At 44.2% G+C, this 19,597-nt stretch overlaps 1 protein-coding gene across 3 annotated transcripts; it reads left to right on the top strand.

The window, feature by feature from the left end:
* The first annotated feature begins 1,655 nt into the window (after positions 1-1,655).
* Positions 1,656-19,036, top strand: zer1 (zyg-11 related, cell cycle regulator). Of its 3 annotated transcripts, none has more exons than XM_034546685.1 (16): positions 1,656-1,779; positions 3,148-3,357; positions 3,471-3,621; positions 6,628-7,082; positions 8,375-8,548; positions 8,636-8,750; positions 8,879-9,025; positions 9,115-9,288; positions 12,302-12,517; positions 12,642-12,683; positions 12,784-12,903; positions 14,000-14,115; positions 15,063-15,251; positions 15,513-15,610; positions 15,696-15,798; positions 16,165-19,036. In XM_034546685.1, exons 2-16 carry the CDS (start codon positions 3,191-3,193, stop codon positions 16,250-16,252), a joined length of 2,355 nt encoding a protein of 784 aa, XP_034402576.1. In that variant the 5' UTR covers positions 1,656-1,779; positions 3,148-3,190; the 3' UTR covers positions 16,253-19,036. The 3 variants fall into 3 exon arrangements, with proteins under 3 accessions (XP_034402576.1, XP_034402577.1, XP_034402578.1); XM_034546686.1 differs by lacking the exon at positions 1,656-1,779 and adding an exon at positions 1,826-1,940; XM_034546687.1 differs by lacking the exon at positions 1,656-1,779 and adding an exon at positions 1,826-2,004.
* Positions 19,037-19,597: the final 561 nt, after the last annotated feature.

Below are 19,597 nucleotides of genomic sequence, written 5' to 3'. Positions count from 1 at the left end.
AGCATGCCCGTCTTTCAATCAAGGTGGTTGGCAGGTCAATCCCCGCCTTAGTCGATGTGTCCTTGAGCAAGACACTTAACCTTGCATTGTTCCCTGTAGCTGTGTCTACGGTGTATAATGTAAAGTGTCTTTGAGTATCTTGAAAAGCACTATATAAATTAAATGGATTATTATTATTATTATCTGGATGTATGCAACGCTTGAATCTGAGCCTGTGTATATTTCGTTGATATTTATTTTCTATTTAGTTGTGCACACGATCTTCAAGGCTTTTGCCATTTTAAAGAGGAACACACTAAATGATTGTATTGTGCTGTGCACATAATCACAATCATTTTCATTGGCATATATGTAGTTCGGCCACATTTTCTCACCCCTTTTCAATCATTACAAAATGTACATAGCTACATGAATGTCAAATAATCAATTTGAATAATATATGTAACTAGATCATTAAACATCTGCTATACATTACAGATCATAGACAGGTTACCAGACAAGTGCCTTCTGGCTGGTGAGGGTCCCAATCAGATCCCTCTGTCCCCGCCCCTGAAGGCTATTCATTCTGTACACACAAGATACAACACATGTAAATTCAGCATAACTCGATCACTAGTACAGCTATGAAACAAACTTGTAATCTTGGGTTGGAATACAAAGCATATTTATACGCATCATAAAGAGACGTTTTTGTAACTAGAAGGATGATAAGCCCTGTGATTTGATCAGATGCTCAATTTCCAGCTCTGTTTTTCCTCTCTACTTTGGGAACAAGTGGACATTTCAGGATTATGGTGCATGGTGAAATTAAATGAAATGTACACTTTATTGATCCCTGTGGGTAACTTATCTGCATTGACCCATAGTTATTAAGGAGCAGTGAGCTGCAGTGAAGCGCCTGGGGAGCAACTGTCTTGCTCAAGGACACTTCGACATGCAACTACTGGTGCGAGATGAAAGAGCAGGAGATATTTTAACTGTACCAAGGGTAAGTCACTCTTCCCTCCCTCGACAGCTGCAGTGCTACTGCCTGCCATGCTGCCTGAAAACACATAGTGCTGCATACATTAACCTATGCGTGATACGACCGTCTGATGTCTCTGTTACTGCAGTACAATAAGACACCGAATAGGCCTTTGTTTGTTTAAAGGTTAACATTGACTAGATACAAACAAGATCCAGATAATTATGACACAGAATAAATCATGTTGCAAGGTTGGAACAGCACACACAAGCACAAACAAACAAGGAGAGCGGAAAACAACCCATTTAGGCTTCTTCTAAATGGGTTTGATGAGATATTAATAATATACAGTACATTAAATCAAGTTGCTGAAACAGAAGTATTTAAAAGGAACTAACCTTTTATATGGATGTAGTTTAAAAAAGAAGAAAAAACTCGACTCTTTAATTGGATTTTCATTTCAAGTTGACAGTCCTAGTAAAAACACCATCATACTACAACTACTACTAATAAGGACTACAATTACGTATCAGCTTAATAAAAAAGGAGTATAATTCGCGAACACATAACAGAATAATAGGAATATACCAAAGCAGTATAAACATTGGACCTAGACGGACAAGTGATGGAATAGAGGAGGAGGAGGAGGAGGCAACATTGGAAGAACAGGAGGAAGAGATGGGGGGAAAGGAGGAGGAGGAGGAGGAGTCTGTTTGTTGACATCGGACGAAAACGAAAATCAGATGAGTGAAGACTAATGATAATAACTTAATTTCTCGCCGTCATCACGACATACAGCCTTGGCGAAAGCTAAGGTAAAGCAGTGTGTGATAAGCCACCCCTCCTGCTGTGTGTGCTGTCTGCGTGATGTGTGCGCTGTCTGTCTGTCCACACACTGCTCCGAGCTAGCGCTAGCCCACTAGCTGTGGAAGCTAACACCATAGCAGCCCGAGCTAATTCAGACAGGGAGATGCAGGTGACACGATGAGGCTTAACGTAGAATAACACGTGTCGCTTCTTGCCATTTGTGCTTGTTGTCAGTGAGTACGCGTGTCGTTGTTCTCTGTCTGTCAGCGGCTATTTATCGTTAGTTTAGTACAAGTGAATCCATTTTCAGTTAGCTATCTAGGAAGCTAGCTAACTAAGTAAGTAGTTAGTAACGTTAGTAACAGTGTCTCCCAGGATTCATTGCTGTGGGCTGACTACTAGCCGACTAGTAACGTTAGTAACAGTGTCTCCCAGGATTCATTGCTGTGGGCTGACTACTAGCCGACCAGTAACGTTAGTAACAGTGTCTCCCAGGATTCATTGCTGTGGGCTGACTACTAGCCGACCAGTAACGTTAGTAACAGTGTCTCCCAGGATTCATTGCTGTGGGCTGACTACTAGCCGACCAGTAACGTTAGTAACAGTGTCTCCCAGGATTCATTGCTGTGGGCTGACTACTAGCCGACTAGTAACGTTAGTAACAGTGTCTCCCAGGATTCATTGCTGTGGGCTGACTACTAGCCGACCAGTAACGTTAGTAACAGTGTCTCCCAGGATTCATTGCTGTGGGCTGACTACTAGCCGACTAGTAACGTTAGTAACAGTGTCTCCCAGGATTCATTGCTGTGGGCTGACTACTAGCCGACTAGTAACGTTAGTAACAGTGTCTCCCAGGATTCATTGCTGTGGGCTGACTACTAGCCGACCAGTAACGTTAGTAACAGTGTCTCCCAGGATTCATTGCTGTGGGCTGACTACTAGCCGACCAGTAACGTTAGTAACAGTGTCTCCCAGGATTCATTGCTGTGGGCTGACTACTTGCCGACCAGTAACGTTAGAAACAGGAGCGGAGGTCTCAAGCTCATCCTCCGGGATCACAACAAAATAACATTCATGTTGTTGCACAGTAACAGTTAGCCAACATTAGCCCTCGGATCACGGCTAGCTGTCCTCACTGCTTTCAAAGAGCTGGACAGATTGGCTCAGTGTATGGCTGTTTTCCCAGAAATTAGTGTTTGTCACATAGGCCGCCTCACAGAACATTTAACATAAGAACAATATTTATTAATGTCACTGGGTCAAATATAGTGGAACATGTTTCCATTCTATCCTAAAGTCAGAAGGTCATGGGGAACTGTTTTGCTGCTTTCTGGGCAAATCCATTTCTGCTCACCCGTCATTGTGTTCAATGGCAGCCTCCTAAGGTCTCTGCACTGAGCTGGAGAAGAAGAGGCCAACATGGCAGCCAAAGCAGGAGACAACCCTGACAGCCTCATGACTGTGGCAACGGTCTTCTGCCTGAGGAACCTTAGGAAGACCATGTGCTACCAGGGATTCAGGAGTAAGCTTAGTCTGCGCTCGGACATCTTCCTTCCCAGCGAAATCTGCGACAAGCTGGTCAACACGTACGTAACCGCGTCAGTTGATGGTTACCCAATTTCTGAAATTTCTTGTCAAAAGTCCCCATTTTTGTCAATATTACAGATTCCATGTTGTTGTTTTTTATTTATTTAAACAGATACATGGAGTTGGTCCACACAGACAGTAACTTTGAACCAGAAGAAAGCTTCTTCCAACTATTCTCAGACCCTCGAAGCACCAGACTGACCAGGGTACAGCTGAGAGAAGACTTTGTACGTGACAGAGATCTGGAGGCCATTCAAAAACAGGTGGGACGTCAAAAGTTAAAGACTAGTTTTTTAGAATAAGCCAATTACAGCTTTTATTTTGCAGTTCACCTCTGTGGAACATCTCAACTAGAAAACTTAGACAATGAAAGTATCGTCATTCACTTTTTACAAGAACTATATTTAATCTTATTTTTGTAGTTTTCATGGCCAATAACAGCATTTTACTTATGGCCGTAATCAAGTCATTGCATATAACGTTGTCAGCATTCAGCTGTTTTTCATCCTAATGCATGGGTTTTACTCAGCAGTTACGTAGGTTTGTTAGGCAGTCAGGGTGCTGCGATCAGGATTTTAGGGGATGATCACCAAACGCTGGAAGCAGTTTTGGCCGATACCAATCAGCGATCGCAGGGTCTATTTGAAGCCTTCTATTTATTGGGTAGTATTATTTATGTATATAACAGTTAGGTATAAACATTCTAAGATGATGAAGTATCATGAAAAACAACATAGTCCAGCCACTCTTAGAGACAATCCCCTTTTTATACAGAGATCTTGCACTACTGCTGTAAAGAAGACCACTCATTACACCAGCTTAGTTTGTGTGATGTGTGTGTGAGCCAAGAGGCAGCCTCCGGGTCTGAAAGGGAAGCCACTGCTGAAATGCCTTAAACCTGCATTGTCTCTTCTAGTCATCAAGGGGCGGCTCCTCCATTTGCAAAAAGAAGTCTGATTGTATAGAAGTCTCTGAGAAAATGACCCTACCTCTCACTTGATTTATTACCTCACTAAACACAAGCCTCATTTGCTAGTTTTAAGTCTTCTTTAATGCAGCATTGTAGTCCCATTTCGAGTCAAATTGAGCATGAAGCAGGTTGTGCTTTAGGGGATGGACAGGTTAGTACCACAGCATCCTCCTGTCAGTTTTCTGTGTTTTTAGTACAGTGTGTTTTCACTACCGGCCCCCCAGCATTCCCCATCTCAACCAACAGTGAGGTGCAATAACGGCACCACCACCCAGCCTTGAACAGGCGTAAAAGAGGCGTTACAACCCCAGTGAAGCCACGTGATTGGCTCTTCTGATCGGCCTTTATATAGACCACCAATCAAAGTATTTAGAACAGATATTATCTGATGGTCGATCGATCGGAGCATCCTTACTAAACAGTTCCTTTTGATGTAGCCTTTATTATAGTTGACATTAGGTGAGAGACATTCTTTGTGATAATGAGTCAAATGTTATATTCTTTAATCAGAATTAGAAACTTTTTTATTAGCCAAGTAGGTTTACACCTACAAGGAACTTAGCGTGGATCTGATCAGTTTGTGTTCTGTTATTTAAACATATATCTGAAAAGTATAACATTTGTTTTATGTTATTTAACTTATGCATTTTAATATCCAAAACCTCTTCAGGATCATGTCCTTCTTGCAAGTGCTCTAAATTCTCTACCAAATATTATTTAAATCTATTATTTAAAGTTACTGTGATGAACTTTTAATTAATTATGAAACTGATTCATCCAATAAAGCTGATTCTGAAACCGACTCAGTTAAATCCTGAAGCCTCTATAGACCGCCATCAATAAACAGACCATCAGAGAGAAGGTCTCTCCTCATCAGAGCCACCGGGTCGGGTTCTGGTGAAACCTGATGACATCATACAGGTTCACCAGAACCTCTTTCAGCTCAGACTCCAGCAGAGACCAGTCCACCGTGGACTAGACCCAGATCCAGCAGAGACCAGTCCACCGTGGACAGACCCAGATCCAGCAGAGACCAGTCCACCGTGGACAGACCCAGATCCAGCAGAGACCAGTCCACCGTGGACAGACCCAGATCCAGCAGAGACCAGTCCACCGTGGACAAGACCCAGATCCAGCAGAGACCAGTCCACCGTGGACAGACCCAGATCCAGCAGAGACCAGTCCACCGTGGACAGACCCAGATCCAGCAGAGACCAGTCCACCGTGGACAGACCCAGATCCAGCAGAGACCAGTCCACCGTGGACAGACCCAGATCCAGCAGAGACCAGTCCACCGTGGACAAGACCCAGATCCAGCAGAGACCAGTCCACCGTGGACTAGACCCAGATCCAGCAGAGACCAGTCCACCGTGGACAGACCCAGATCCAGCAGAGACCAGTTCACCGTGGACTAGACCCAGATTCAGCAGAGACCAGTCCACTGTGGACAGACCCAGATCCAGCAGAGACCAGTCCACCATGGACTAGACCCAGATCCAGCAGAGACCAGTCCACCGTGGACAGGCCCAGATCCAGCAGAGACCAGTCCACCCAGATCCAGCAGAGACCAGTCCACCGTGGACAAGCCCAGATCCAGCAGAGACCAGTCCACCGTGGACAGGCCCAGATCCAGCAGAGACCAGTCCACCCAGATCCAGCAGAGACCAGTCCACCGTGGACAAGCCCAGATCCAGCAGAGACCAGTCCACCGTGGACAGACCCAGATCCAGCAGTGTGTGTAGGATTGTTACAGACAAGTGTGATCCAAACATTTCCAATAACTCCAGAGCGTTATAAAGTCCAAAAGTATTCACGCAGCCACAACTTATCTAACATTTGTTGTGATTTAGTTATTCTGAAACAACATTTTCACTGCGGCTTGTTCTCGTGCCACAAAGTACACAACGATTAATATAGAGAGGGATATGTGGAAATTATACAATCAAATTGTGCTGAGGGAATTATTGACTTTGTTCGGTGTGTTCTCGCCTCTCTTGTGTCCGGACAATCAAAAGTGTTGGCAAGCATGGGAAGCATTTAGTCATTAATCAGAATCTGATTAATTGATATCATATATAACATAACCGTTCAGGCCCATGTCTTTTAAAGAGGTTACCAGTGTGTTTTCTTGCCAGAAAAAGAGATCCGACTTAATCAGCCTTCAAAGATCTCAAATCAAACTTTTTAGAAGGAATAACGGCGATAGCGATAGGTGGCAGATTCATCAGAGCACCCTTCATTGCAGCATAATGCCATTTCTAAATGATTCAGTAATTATTGACTTTGTTTGTCTTGCCAGGACCTGATTGAGCTCCACCTCACCTACTGCAATAGTCTGTCATCCCGCAGCTTGAAGACACTGACCTGCTTCCGGGAGACCTTGGTGTCTCTTTGCCTCTTCGGCTGCAGCCACATCTTCTACAGGAAGGGCGGCGCCCCGCTCGCCTGCAATGAAGACACTGAGGACGAGGACGAGGAGAGCCCTGCTTCTAGGCAAGCACTAGAGACGGACTTTAACTTCCAGGGCTTCAACCGCCTCAGGCTGCTCAACCTGGGGGGCCTGCCTGACGAGGTGGATGCTGAGAGCCTGCTCAAACCCCTGAAGGCTCTCACCTCACTGGATCTGTCTAATGTACAATTACTGGGGACATCTTTTCTCACCCAGTGGAAAGATAGACTGGCATCTCTTGTTCTTTACAACGTGGACCTGTCAGAGGAGTTGGTCAGTACCGTGGTGGAGATCACTAACCTCAGGTAAGGGGGGATGGGCTCTTCATGTGTCATCATGCTCTGACCACACCTTGGGAGGGAAGTCCTTGTGTATATTGCCAGTTGTGTCTGTTTGAAATAGATGAGAGAGACAGACAGACAGAAGTTGATTGATTGATAGATTGATTGATGGATGCAGTGTTGGGCTGGCTCTGCTCAGTCACAGAGAGATACAGACAGACAGAGATATTGATGGATTGATGGATTGATGGGCTGGTTCTGCTCAGTCACAGAGAGACAGACAGGGAAAGCACACTCCGGCACAGTGAAGAAACCACTCGTTGACTGCCTTCATGTGTCATACAGACACTAAAGAGCCTTGAGCCTCAGTACGCTGAGAGGATGGAAACCATGACCCTCTGGGCCGGTGTTTTAAGCAGTTAAAAGAGAATTAGAATTAGCCTATGATGTTGGGTGAAGACAGTTTGTATATTATGTGAAATGTATTTGTTAATCTCGGGGTTCATATTCAGTGGACTCCTCAGATATAGGGATCCTCCCTGATGGACCTGGTGTCTACTCAGGGAGGATTTGTATAAATGTTTCATTGGTTGAAGAGTCACGATCTGTTGGTGAAGAGGTGGCAGTCAGAGCCTAGTGTTACGGTTACTGACTCAGATTAACCATGATACGCCACATAACAATAATCTTCACATCCATTTAGATAGACGCTCACCTGTAGCAGTATCTTGTTGTTACTCCTCGGTTCACACAGCTGACCACGGTTTAATAACACCGTTAGTCCTGAGCATCTGCATTTCTATGAAGAACATCGATATGTACAATATAGATCGATATGTTAAGAATAATGTCTGAAATGACTGGAGCTTGATGGTGAGTTTCAGCTTTACTGTTGGAGCTCTCTCTCTCTCTCTCTTGTATCATGTTTGGCCTCAGAGTTGGAGACGAGCTGGTGAACTAGTGGTTCAACTCGGTCAGGTTAGTTATTTCAGGGGAAGGCCGTTAAAGGTGTGTAGCCATGTACATGCACTATCTAATGAAATCCTTTAGTGATGGAGATATACGTTTCTGTAAAAGCAGTGCCTTTTTCATGTTTATTGATATACAACTTTTAATCATAGTGGATTAAAGCAGAGGGTTGGATGTTTTCAAGTTTCTCCTAATATATTTGCTCCTATTGCAATGTCAATATGCATAACAATTTTAACTGACAACTGAATTTCCATGTCCAAATACATGTGGTCTTCCCTTTACATGACCACTAATAATTTGAAAAGAAAGTGTCGCTGTCATTGATGAAACTCTGCATTCTTCAGACATCTTGACGTCTCGCGGGAGAGCAGGCGGACCTCCAAGTTCAAGATGACCAGGAAAATCCTGACAGCCATCGTACAGCGTCTGGTCAACCTGGTGTCACTGGACGTCTCGGGTCATATTATGCTAGACAACTGCACAGTTCCACACTTTGAAGAAGCTATGGGTCGGCCAAGGTGGGTACCCAACGTTGTATATTCAAATTCAAATTGTGGTTGTCTTCCAGATGAACAATGACCTTCTGGACATTTGTTTTCCTTCAGCATCGAGCCTTGCAAAAGCAGCATCTATCCTCTCCAGGAGCTGAAGAGGCCGCTGCAGTTTCTGGGCTTGTACGACACCACCCTCTGTAATGTGACACACATCCCTGCTTATAAGGTACACACGTTAAGGCTGACGATGGTTATCTCATGGACGTCCACTCGTTGGAGTGTTGGGTGATTGAACGGTTATGTGCACACATTCATATTGCTTAAGAACAGGTTTTGCTTTGCGGCATATTTCAGGTGACCGGATCAAAGAATGAAGACCAGGTCCTGAATGCCATTGAGGTTTACACCGAGTTTCGCCCTGAGCTGGCCCACAGAGCCATCAATCAGCTGTTTGACATCGCCAGGATACAGCACTGCAGCCAACTGCTCCGAGCTCTGCAGGTAGGATGAGTTTGATTTGAAGGAGATGACACATGTTTCTGTATGTTCTGTCACTCTCATACATCGCTTTGCCCTTTCTGTCCTTCCAGCTTGTCATCGCAGCATTAAAGTGCCACAAATATGATAAGAGCATCCAGGTGACGGGCAGCGCGGCACTGTTCTACCTGACCAACACAGAGTACCGCAGTGACCAGAGTGTGCGCTTGCGTAGAGAGGTCATTCAAGTGGTCCTGAATGGAATGGAGCAGTACCAGGAGGTCACCGTAAGTCCCTCTGTGGCCTCTGAGTCTCAAAGCAATTATATACTGTCTCACAATATCAATCAATCCATTATACTTTATTTGTAAAGCACTTTTCCTACAATTAAAAGGTAAGACAAAGTGCCTTTAGACAACCCCACAATGACATCCACAGTACAGATACATGGAAGACTCCAAAGGTTGTATTTGCATGAGGAAGTAGTGATACAAGTATAGTTCTTCAAAACTAAATCTAAACCTTCCCTGAGCTTTCCAGGATGTTCAAGTGGACCATGAGCCTTTCTGGGGGCACACGTCTGTGTGAAAAGCTCTTCTTCCAACATGAACTTTAATAAGTCAAAGTCCAGGTCCAAACTCACTGATGAGCATCTTCAAGCCAGACTGAGGGTCTCCACTGCTTCCTCCCTCAAGCCCAATGTGGCTCATCTGTGTGAGAGGAAGCACTGCCAGGTCTGTGGCAGCAAGGAGTAGACAAGAGAAGCCCATGTTCTGAAGAACCTGTTCAACCATTCATGTTCTGAAGAACCTGTGTAACTATTCAAGTTCTGAAGAACCCGTACATGTTCATTCCTGTTCTGAAGAACTCGTGAAGAACCTGTTCAACCATTCATGTTCTGAAGAACCTGTTCAACTATTCATGTCCTGAAGAACCGTTCATGTTCTGAAGAACCCGTTTAACCGTTCGTGTTCTGAAGAACCTGTTCAACCGTTTATGTTCTGAAGAACCCATTCATGTTCTGAAGAACCTGTTCAACCATTCATGTTCTGAAGAACCATTCATGTTCTGAAGAACCGTTCATGTTCGTTCCTGTTCTGAAGAACTCGTTCATGTTCTGAAGAACCTGTTCAACCATTCATGTTCTGAAGAACCCGTTCAACCGTTCATGTTCTGAAGAACCTGTTCAACCATTCATGTTCTGAAGAACCCGTTCAACCGTTCATGTTCTGAAGAACCATTCATGTTCTGAAGAACCGTTCATGTTCGTTCATGTCCTGAAGACACAGTTCAACCGTTCATGTTCTGAAGAACCGTTTATGTTCTGAAGAACCCGTTCATGTTCTGAAGAACCATTCATGTTCTGAAGAACCATTCATATTGTTCTATCTCCTCTTCTCTCTCTCCTTATGGATGAATTTACATCTCTCCATTGCACCTTATTAACTCTGCTTCCTCCCCGGAGTCGTTGTGACTTCACGTCTCATAGGGTCCATTGGACCTGGAGGTGTCTGATGCTGGTGAGCCGGCCTCCCATTGGCCCTGCTGATGCCCCGCCCCCCCTCCTCTCTACCTCCTTCTGTTTCATGGATTGGAGTTCCATTCATACATTGTCATATTCATGTAATGTGTTTATGTAACTTTGTAAATGCTGTTCATTCTGGTCACATGACATCTATTCATCTGTCCATCCGGGGAGAGGGATCCTCCTCTGTTGCTCTCCTGAAGGTTTCTTCCCTTTTTTCCCTGTCAAAGGTTATTTTTGGGGAGTTTTTCCTGATCCGATGTGAGGTCAAAGGTCAGGGATGTCATATGTGTACAGATTGTAAAGCCCTCTGAGGATAATTAGTAATTTGTGATATTGGGCTATCCAAAATAAACTGAATTGAAAATTGAATTGAATTGAATATTCTGAAGAACCCGTTCATGTTCTGAAGAACCGTTCACTTTCGTTCATGTTCTGAAAAACCTGTTCATGTTCTGAAGAACTGTTCATGGTCTGAAGAACTGTTCATGGTCTGAAGAACCCGTTCAGCCGTTCATGTTCTAACGAAACGTTCATGTTCCTTCATGTTCTGAAGAACCTGTTCAACGTTCATGTTCTGAAGAACCATTTATGTTCATTCATGTTCTGAAGAACCGTTCATGTTCCTTCATGTTCCGAAGAACCTGTTCAACCGTTCATGTTCTGAAGAACCGTTCATGTTCATTCATGTTCTGAAGAACTGTTCATGTTCCGAAGAACCTATTCAACCGTTCATGTTCTGAAGAACCGTTCATGTTCATTCATGTTCTGAAGAACTGTTCATGTTCCGAAGAACCTATTCAACCGTTCATGTTCTGAACACCGTTCATGTTCATTCATGTTCTGAAGAACCGTTCATGTTCCTTCATGTTCTGAAGAACCTGTTCAACCGTTTATGTTCTGAAGAACCCCTTCATGTTCTGAAGAACCGTTCATGTTCGTTCATGTTTTGAAGAACCGTTCATGTTCTGAAGAACCATTCATGTTCTGAAGAACCTGTTCAACCGTTTATGTTCTGAAGAACCCCTTCATGTTCTGAAGAACCATTCATGTTCGTTCATGTTTTAAAGAACCGTTCATGTTCATTCATGTTCTGAAGAACCGTTCATGTTCGTTCATGTTCTGAAGAACCGTTCATGTTCATTCATTTTCTGAAGAACCGTTCATGTTCTGAAGAACCCGTTCAACCGTTCATGTTCTGAAGAACCGTTCATGTTTGTTCATGTTCTGAAGAACCTGTTCAACCGTTCATGTTCTGAAGAACCCCTTCATGTTCTGAAGAACCTGTTCAACCGTTCATGTTCTGAAGAACCCGTTCAACCTTTCATGTTCTAAATAACCATTCATGTTCTGAATAACCTGTTCAACCGTTCATGTTCTGAAGAAACCGTTCATGTTCTGAAGAACCCGTTCAACCTTTCATGTTCTAAATAACCGTTCATGTTCTGAATAACCTGTTCAACCGTTCATGTTCTGAAGAAACCGTTCATGTTCTGAAGAACCCGTTCAACCTTTCATGTTCTAAATAACCATTCATGTTCTGAATAACCTGTTCAACCGTTCATGTTCTGAAGAAACGTTCATGTTCTGAAGAACCTGTTCAACCATTCATGTTCTGAAGAACCGTTCATGTTCTGAATAACCTGTTCATGTTCTGACAAACCCGTTCTGAATTGTTATTAATAAAGATTGAGAAGATTGGATCAGTTGTACTTTTTCTTTTGAATACTTGATGCGGCCCAGCGTCACCCAGACTCTACCTCCTGCCCCACCAGGTCCAGAGGAACTGCTGCTTGACTCTGTGTAACTTCAGCATTCCAGAGGAGCTGGAGTTCCAGTACAGTCGGGTCAACCAGCTGCTGCTGAAGATCCTGGAGCCGGCCCGGCAGGACGAGTCCATCCAGAGGATCGCTGTGCACCTCTGCAACGCGTTGGTCTGCCAGGTGGACAACCACCACAAGGAGGCTGTGGGGAAGATGGGATTCGTCAAGGTAACGTGTGTGTGTGTGTGTGTGTGTGTGTGTGTGGTATAGTGTGTGTGTGTGTGTGTGTGTGTGTGTGTGTGTGTGTGTGTGTGTGTGTGTTGATACCATGTTTTTGTTTCCTCCTTCACAGACAATGTTGAATTTAATCCAGAAGAAGTTACAGGACAGAATGGTGAGTCTCTCCTGGATCTTTTGGCTTTTGAACTATCTGTGCTGCATTCAAGTTGTATGAAGGTTTCCTACCTTGAAGTTTGTGTGTTTGTCTCCCTCAGTGTGACCAGGTGATGGAGTTTTCCTGGAGCGCTCTGTGGAACATCACGGATGAGACACCTGACAACTGTCAGATGTTCCTCAACTGTCGGGGCATGAGTCTCTTTCTGGAGTGTCTCCAGGTGAGGCACTCGGCCATTGAGTCCATGTTACAGATGTTACACTGTGACATCATAGCTCTCCTCTCGTTGTGTCTTCCTCCAGGAGTCTCCTGACATGTTCACTGTGACATCATAGCTCTCCTCTTGTTGTGTCTTCCTCCAGGAGTCTCCTGACATGTTCACTGTGACATCATAGCTCTCCTCTCGTTGTGTCTTCCTCCAGGAGTCTCCTGACATGTTCACTGTGACATCATAGCTCTCCTCTCGTTGTGTCTTCCTCCAGGAGTCTCCTGACATGTTCACTGTGACATCATAGCTCTCCTCTCGTTGTGTCTTCCTCCAGGAGTCTCCTGATGTTACACTGTGACATCATAGCTCTCCTCTTGTTGTGTCTTCCTCCAGGAGTCTCCTGACATGTTCACTGTGACATCATAGCTCTCCTCTCGTTGTGTCTTCCTCCAGGAGTCTCCTGATGTTACACTGTGACATCATAGCTCTCCTCTCGTTGTGTCTTCCTCCAGGAGTCTCCTGACATGTTCACTGTGACATCATAGCTCTCCTCTCGTTGTGTCTTCCTCCAGGAGTCTCCTGATGTTACACTGTGACATCATAGCTCTCCTCTCGTTGTGTCTTCCTCCAGGAGTCTCCTGACATGTTCACTGTGACATCATAGCTCTCCTCTCGTTGTGTCTTCCTCCAGGAGTCTCCTGACATGTTCACTGTGACATCATAGCTCTCCTCTCGTTGTGTCTTCCTCCAGGAGTCTCCTGACATGTTCACTGTGAAATCATAGCTCTCCTCTCGTTGTGTCTTCCTCCAGGAGTCTCCTGACATGTTCACTGTGACATCATAGCTCTCCTCTCGTTGTGTCTTCCTCCAGGAGTCTCCTGATGTTACACTGTGACATCATAGCTCTCCTCTCATTGTGTCTTCCTCCAGGAGTCTCCTGATGTTACACTGTGACATCATAGCTCTCCTCTCGTTGTGTCTTCCTCCAGGAGTCTCCTGACATGTTCACTGTGACATCATAGCTCTCCTCTCGTTGTGTCTTCCTCCAGGAGTCTCCTGATGTTACACTGTGACATCATAGCTCTCCTCTCGTTGTGTCTTCCTCCAGGAGTTTCCAGACAAGCAGGAGCTTCACCGCAACATGTTGGGGCTGCTGGGGAATGTTGCTGAGGTGAAAGCTTTGAGGCCACAGCTGCTCACCCCCCAGTTCATCTCTGTGTTCAGGTAAGAGATATTGAGTCTGTCCTATGGAGCGTTACGTAACACATTACCCACTTTTCTCAGCGTGACGCAAATAATTCCAGTTAATGTTTAACATATGCTGTTATAATGTCCTTCCATGTATTTAAAGTTAGGACTCCAGCTTACCTATGTCCTCTCAAGAGCCTTCTTACCCGTTACCAGTAATATATTTAACTAGAGACCATCTTCTGATGGATCACAGCAGCTGGGGGAGGGGTGGGCCATTGGCCCAATCCGAATCAAGAAGGTTACACATACAAGACATTTGACTTGGTGAAAGGTACATAACAACAGTACTATAATATGAGATATTAATAAACAATAGAAAAATAATGAATTTTACAATCAAAATATGGTTAACAAACAAATACCACTACGTTAAAAGTGTAATATATATACTGTGTGTATGTGTATGTGTATATATATATATATATATATATATATATATATATATATATATATATATATATATATATATATAATCGTTTGGGAGACTTTTGTCATTTTATTGAGCAAATTGCATTGTCTGCCTACAATGAACGAGAGTTCAGTACACACACACACACACACACAGACACACACATGCACACACACCCCTGGCAGTGTAGTGCAAACCTCCAGGAACACATTATGCCATGAAGACTCACAAGGTGAAAACAATACATATGGTCTAACTCTCCATCTGACGATATGCATCACCACTAATTGAACAGTGTGTACCAGACTGCTGGTGGTCACATGATATACGTTATGTACTGTTGCATAGCAATGACTCCATGACAACCGGCCGAATCGTTCACTGCTACACACGGAACAAGACGCCTTCCACCCTCTTCATGTCATTGGAGCACACACACACACACGCACACAGTAACGCCTCGCTCCACTAGTTGAAACTAAAGCTCCCATCACGCTTGATGCTTCGTCAGTAACCTGCTGGACAGCAAGGCCGATGGGATCGAGGTGTCGTACAACGCGTGTGGCGTTCTTTCACACATCGTGTTTGATGGGCCGGAGGTCTGGTCCATGGAAGAGCCCCTAAGGGACACGGTGATGGACAAGATGTGGGCCGCCATCCGGAGCTGGGACGTCAGCTCACGCCGCAACATCAACTACAGGTGATCATCTGTTTCGTTATTAATGCCATACCAGCTTTTCATTTTGATATTGGATTATTACAAATAAGACCAAAACGTATCAAATGCCAGGAGGAATAGTTACTGACATGTAATGTAACAACACGTGATGACATGTTTCACTGGTTGAAAGCGAATTAGTGATTAATGTGCTGACATCTGTACATGAGGAGCAACAAGCTGTCGACTAGCTGTCAGTGTGCTCCTCCTTTTCTAATGGTGTCATGGCCGTTGGTGGTCCAGGTCATTCGAGCCCATCCTGCGACTGCTGCCTCAGAGCATCTCCCCTGTCAGTCAGCACTGGGCCACGTGGGCGCTCTTCAACCTGGTGTCTGTGTACCGTGAGTCCCCTGCTCTTGTTCTGCTCTTCATTACAGGTCCTTAACGTTTACAATCTGAGTCTTTACGTTCATCTTTGTTCCGCAGCAAGCAAGTATTGTCCCCTGCTGATAAAGGAAGGAGGAATTACTCTTCTGGAGAAGGTTCTTGAACTGGAAAGCTCACACCCAGAGACGAAGGACATGGCCAGGTGAGAGTTCCTCCAGAGGCTTTCTGATGGGAGGGTTAACATTCAGTAAAGAGAATGATCACAATCATTTTGTTGGCACATGACTTCAGTAACCCAGAGGAGTTGTGGGACGGTTCGATGGAAGACTTCAGATGCATAGAAACATATACATATACATGGAGGTCCTGACATTTCATTCAGTGTGGGAATATTGTGTTGACTTATTTAAGTGCTGTTTGGACCCTTGATATGGCTGCAATCATATATCATATCGTATATATGCTATCACAGAATCCTGCAGTCGGACCGTGAAATCCTTTCAGTACAGGCATAGAAGGTACTGTTTAAGAAGTGGACCCTTAACTGGTTAATATTGCATTTTTTCAGCAAAGTGATGGAGCAGTGTGAAAACTTCAACGAAGACCCCATGGAAACCAGTCATGGACAGGAGGTAAACTATGGACAAAGAGGTTGACTTCCCAGGAGCATCAACCCAACCGCTGAGGCCCCGCCCACTGGCATCACCACAAGGGGCCATCGTGTGCATTATTCTTATCACTCTTATTATCTTGTAGAGCAAAAATGTGTCTCTGACCCTCTTCACAGCCGTTCAGACAAAGTGTGTGTGTGTGTGTGTGTGTGTGGCACAATGATGATTTCTTTGTTATATATGTAAATATTCTCTGTTTGTCTCTTCATTTTACTGTGTGTATGTTTTATAATATAACTGTAAACACTCATAACTTTACTCTATATTTAAATTTGTTTAGGTTTGACTGACATATGGTCAGTGCTAAGAAACTATATCCAGAAGACCTAATCATTCATATGTAGTCCTGGATTCTCTGTTCTCTAAAGGGTTGTTTAGATGTGTTCTGTTTTTATTGATCTGGCATTTTAACCTGATTCTGTTGATTCAAATACCCAAAGTAACTCCACTTGATATGGCCAAAGGTATGAGGACACTGCATAAAGAAAAGCTCCTCCCACCTGGTCCACTGGGAGGGACTGGACCTCACTGATGCTTTACTATGTAAAACCATCAACTAGCACATATGATGCCACCTTAAAAAGTCTCAAAGGTGTAGTCTTTGTTGCCAGCTGACTCGAGTGACATCACTTGAGTCAATGAATCCAGTGGTGAGCAGAACACTGCTGCTGTCTATTCAAATGCTTTGTTGAGTCTTAGTGAAGTTCTGGAGCTTCCTGTGGTGAAGTGTGGCACCTCCTTCACCCTTTACTGGTTAGGGTTACCCTAACCCGGTACAGGGTTACACATGGTTACCCTAACCCAGGGTTACACAGGGTTACCCTAACCCGGTACAGGATTACACATGGTTACCCTAACCCTGTACCGGGTTACCCTAACTTGGTACCGGGTTACACAGGGTTACCCTAACCCGGTACAGGGTTACACAGGGTTACCCTAACCCGGTACAGGATTACACATGGTTACCCTAACCCTGTACAGGGTTACACATGGTTACCCTTACCCTGTACCGGGTTACCCTAACTTGGTACCGGGTTACACAGGGTTACCCTAACTTGGTACCGGGTTACACATGGTTACCCTAACCCTGTACAGGGTTACCCTAACCCAGGGTTACACAGGGTTACCCTAACCCGGTACAGGATTACACATGGTTACCCTAACCCTGTACAGGGTTACACATGGTTACCCTAACCCTGTACAGGGTTACACATGGTTACCCTAACCCTGTACCGGGTTACCCTAACTTGGTACCGGGTTACACAGGGTTACCCTAACCCGGTACAGGGTTACACAGGGTTACCCTTACCCTGTACCGGGTTACCCTAACTTGGTACCGGGTTACACAGGGTTACCCTAACTTGGTACCGGGTTACACAGGGTTACCCTAACCCGGTACAGGGTTACACAGGGTTACCCTTACCCTGTACCGGGTTACCCTTACCCAGGGTTACACAGGGCATTCTTACGTTTAAAGCTCTAATGAAGGTAATCTGTTCAGACATAGATCACACGGAGGGAGGGTGTGGTCACTGTGACACTACAGGGACGCTTTCTGCTGTTGGGACCTTAAAGACGCCAAAACATGGTGTGTGGATTTATTACTGTACACCCGTTTTCTCTATGTGGCTCCTTTTCTGCAAGTTGAAACAACACAGGGGCGTGTTCATCTACTTGACCTTTGAAGAGGACCCTAACTAACTGGTTTACTCACAACGTGGCACTGAGGTCATCTACTTGACCTTTGAAGAGGACCCTAACTAACTGGTTTACTCACAACGTGGCACTGAGGTCATCTACTTGACCTTTTGAAGAGGACCCTAACTAACTGGTTTACTCACAACGTGGCACTGAGGTCATCTACTTGACCTTTTGAAGAGGACATTCTTCTGTTAATTACTTTCACAATAAATGTCCCACTTGAATTTCTACATGTTTAGCTCAGTCATATCCAGTCTATCTGTTCTCTAAGCGGTGAGGCAATGTACTGCTGTTTTGTAATAACCCTTCAATTATAACGTGATGTAGAAGAGTAGACGGCCAGAGGGAACACAGCTGATCTACTTCCTAGTTTTGCTATCAGAGGAGAGTTCTGTACCCGTAATACTTCAGTGAGATGCAGCCAATAAAACCGGTTCTTATGGAAGTCTCCTTGCCTCACAGTGTAGAAGGAACACTGGGTGAAGGAGCCTCCATCCTCCCTTCAGGGTTGATGCTCTTCAAGCCCTCCGTTGTGTTGCGTTAGCTGCCCACTGACGGTTCCTGGTTCTCATGTACAGTTTTTCTTTGTGTGATTATTGGAATCTGATTGGTACAGCTCTATTTCACCGTCATGGTGGAACTTAATGTTCAAGTAGGCCGTGGTGCTTACTGTTTGGAAGAGGATTTATTATATGATCAAAAGTATCTCTGTTATGAGTTGTTAGTTCATGAGAGTAGACATCTTGATCCTCCATCACATTCTTTCTGATCTGAAGTCCTCAAATGTCTCAGTTTTGGCTTCGCAGGAAGAAATAATGTCAGAGATGACAATTATCTACGGTTGGGGGTTGACTGTTATTTATGAAGATGTATGTGAAGAACATGTTTAAAGTGTTTCAGATTTCATCTACATCTATATTCCATGTTTCTGAAGACTGCCGACACTCTGTTACTGATTTCTTTTGTAACTGCTGTGTAATCCAAAATGGAGTGAAGTCTTTCCTGCTCTGAATAGGACCAGGTCATTAGTGTAACGATATGAATAAGCAATAAAGGTGGAGTGGTAAACATGTTGTTATTAATGAGTGTTTAAAGCACCAGGTGACCTGGACCTCCGGTATGAAGATGGAACTGATGATGCCCTCAAAGCCCTGAACATGTTTACAGTTCAATAATCTCTGGACTGCTGCATGTTCCCTTTATGGAAATGACTTGAAGACATGAAGCAAGCTGATCTGGGAGCCAATGGATAATATGAACCGTAGTATTCACTTGTATGCAGAGAAAGAGAATAATTTAGAAATAATAATATATGTATAAGTTGTAAATGGAGACTTGCTGTCAATCAATGTGTCAGGGCTTTGTAATTCAATGTGAACTCAATTTGACAGTTTGAAAGTAGAGCTGGGGGGCTCCTGAGGGCCCATGTGATGGAACCAGGTCTGACCTACAGTAGTTACCCACACATTTACCCTTGTTTACACTATTTTCTCTTTCATATTTTATTCTAATAGTAATGTGCAGTGTAACAAAAACTACTCAAGATCCATAAGGAGCAATGTATATGTGATAAGATACAGTAGAAATGAATGGAAGCTCAAACTTCAATTCAGTTTATTTTGTATAGCC

This window comes from Cyclopterus lumpus, chromosome 12 (genome assembly GCF_009769545.1).
Source record: "Cyclopterus lumpus isolate fCycLum1 chromosome 12, fCycLum1.pri, whole genome shotgun sequence".
Classification (NCBI taxonomy): domain Eukaryota; kingdom Metazoa; phylum Chordata; class Actinopteri; order Perciformes; family Cyclopteridae; genus Cyclopterus; species Cyclopterus lumpus.
Note: the sequence above shows the minus strand (reverse complement) of the source record. Positions and strands in the feature narration are given on the sequence as shown.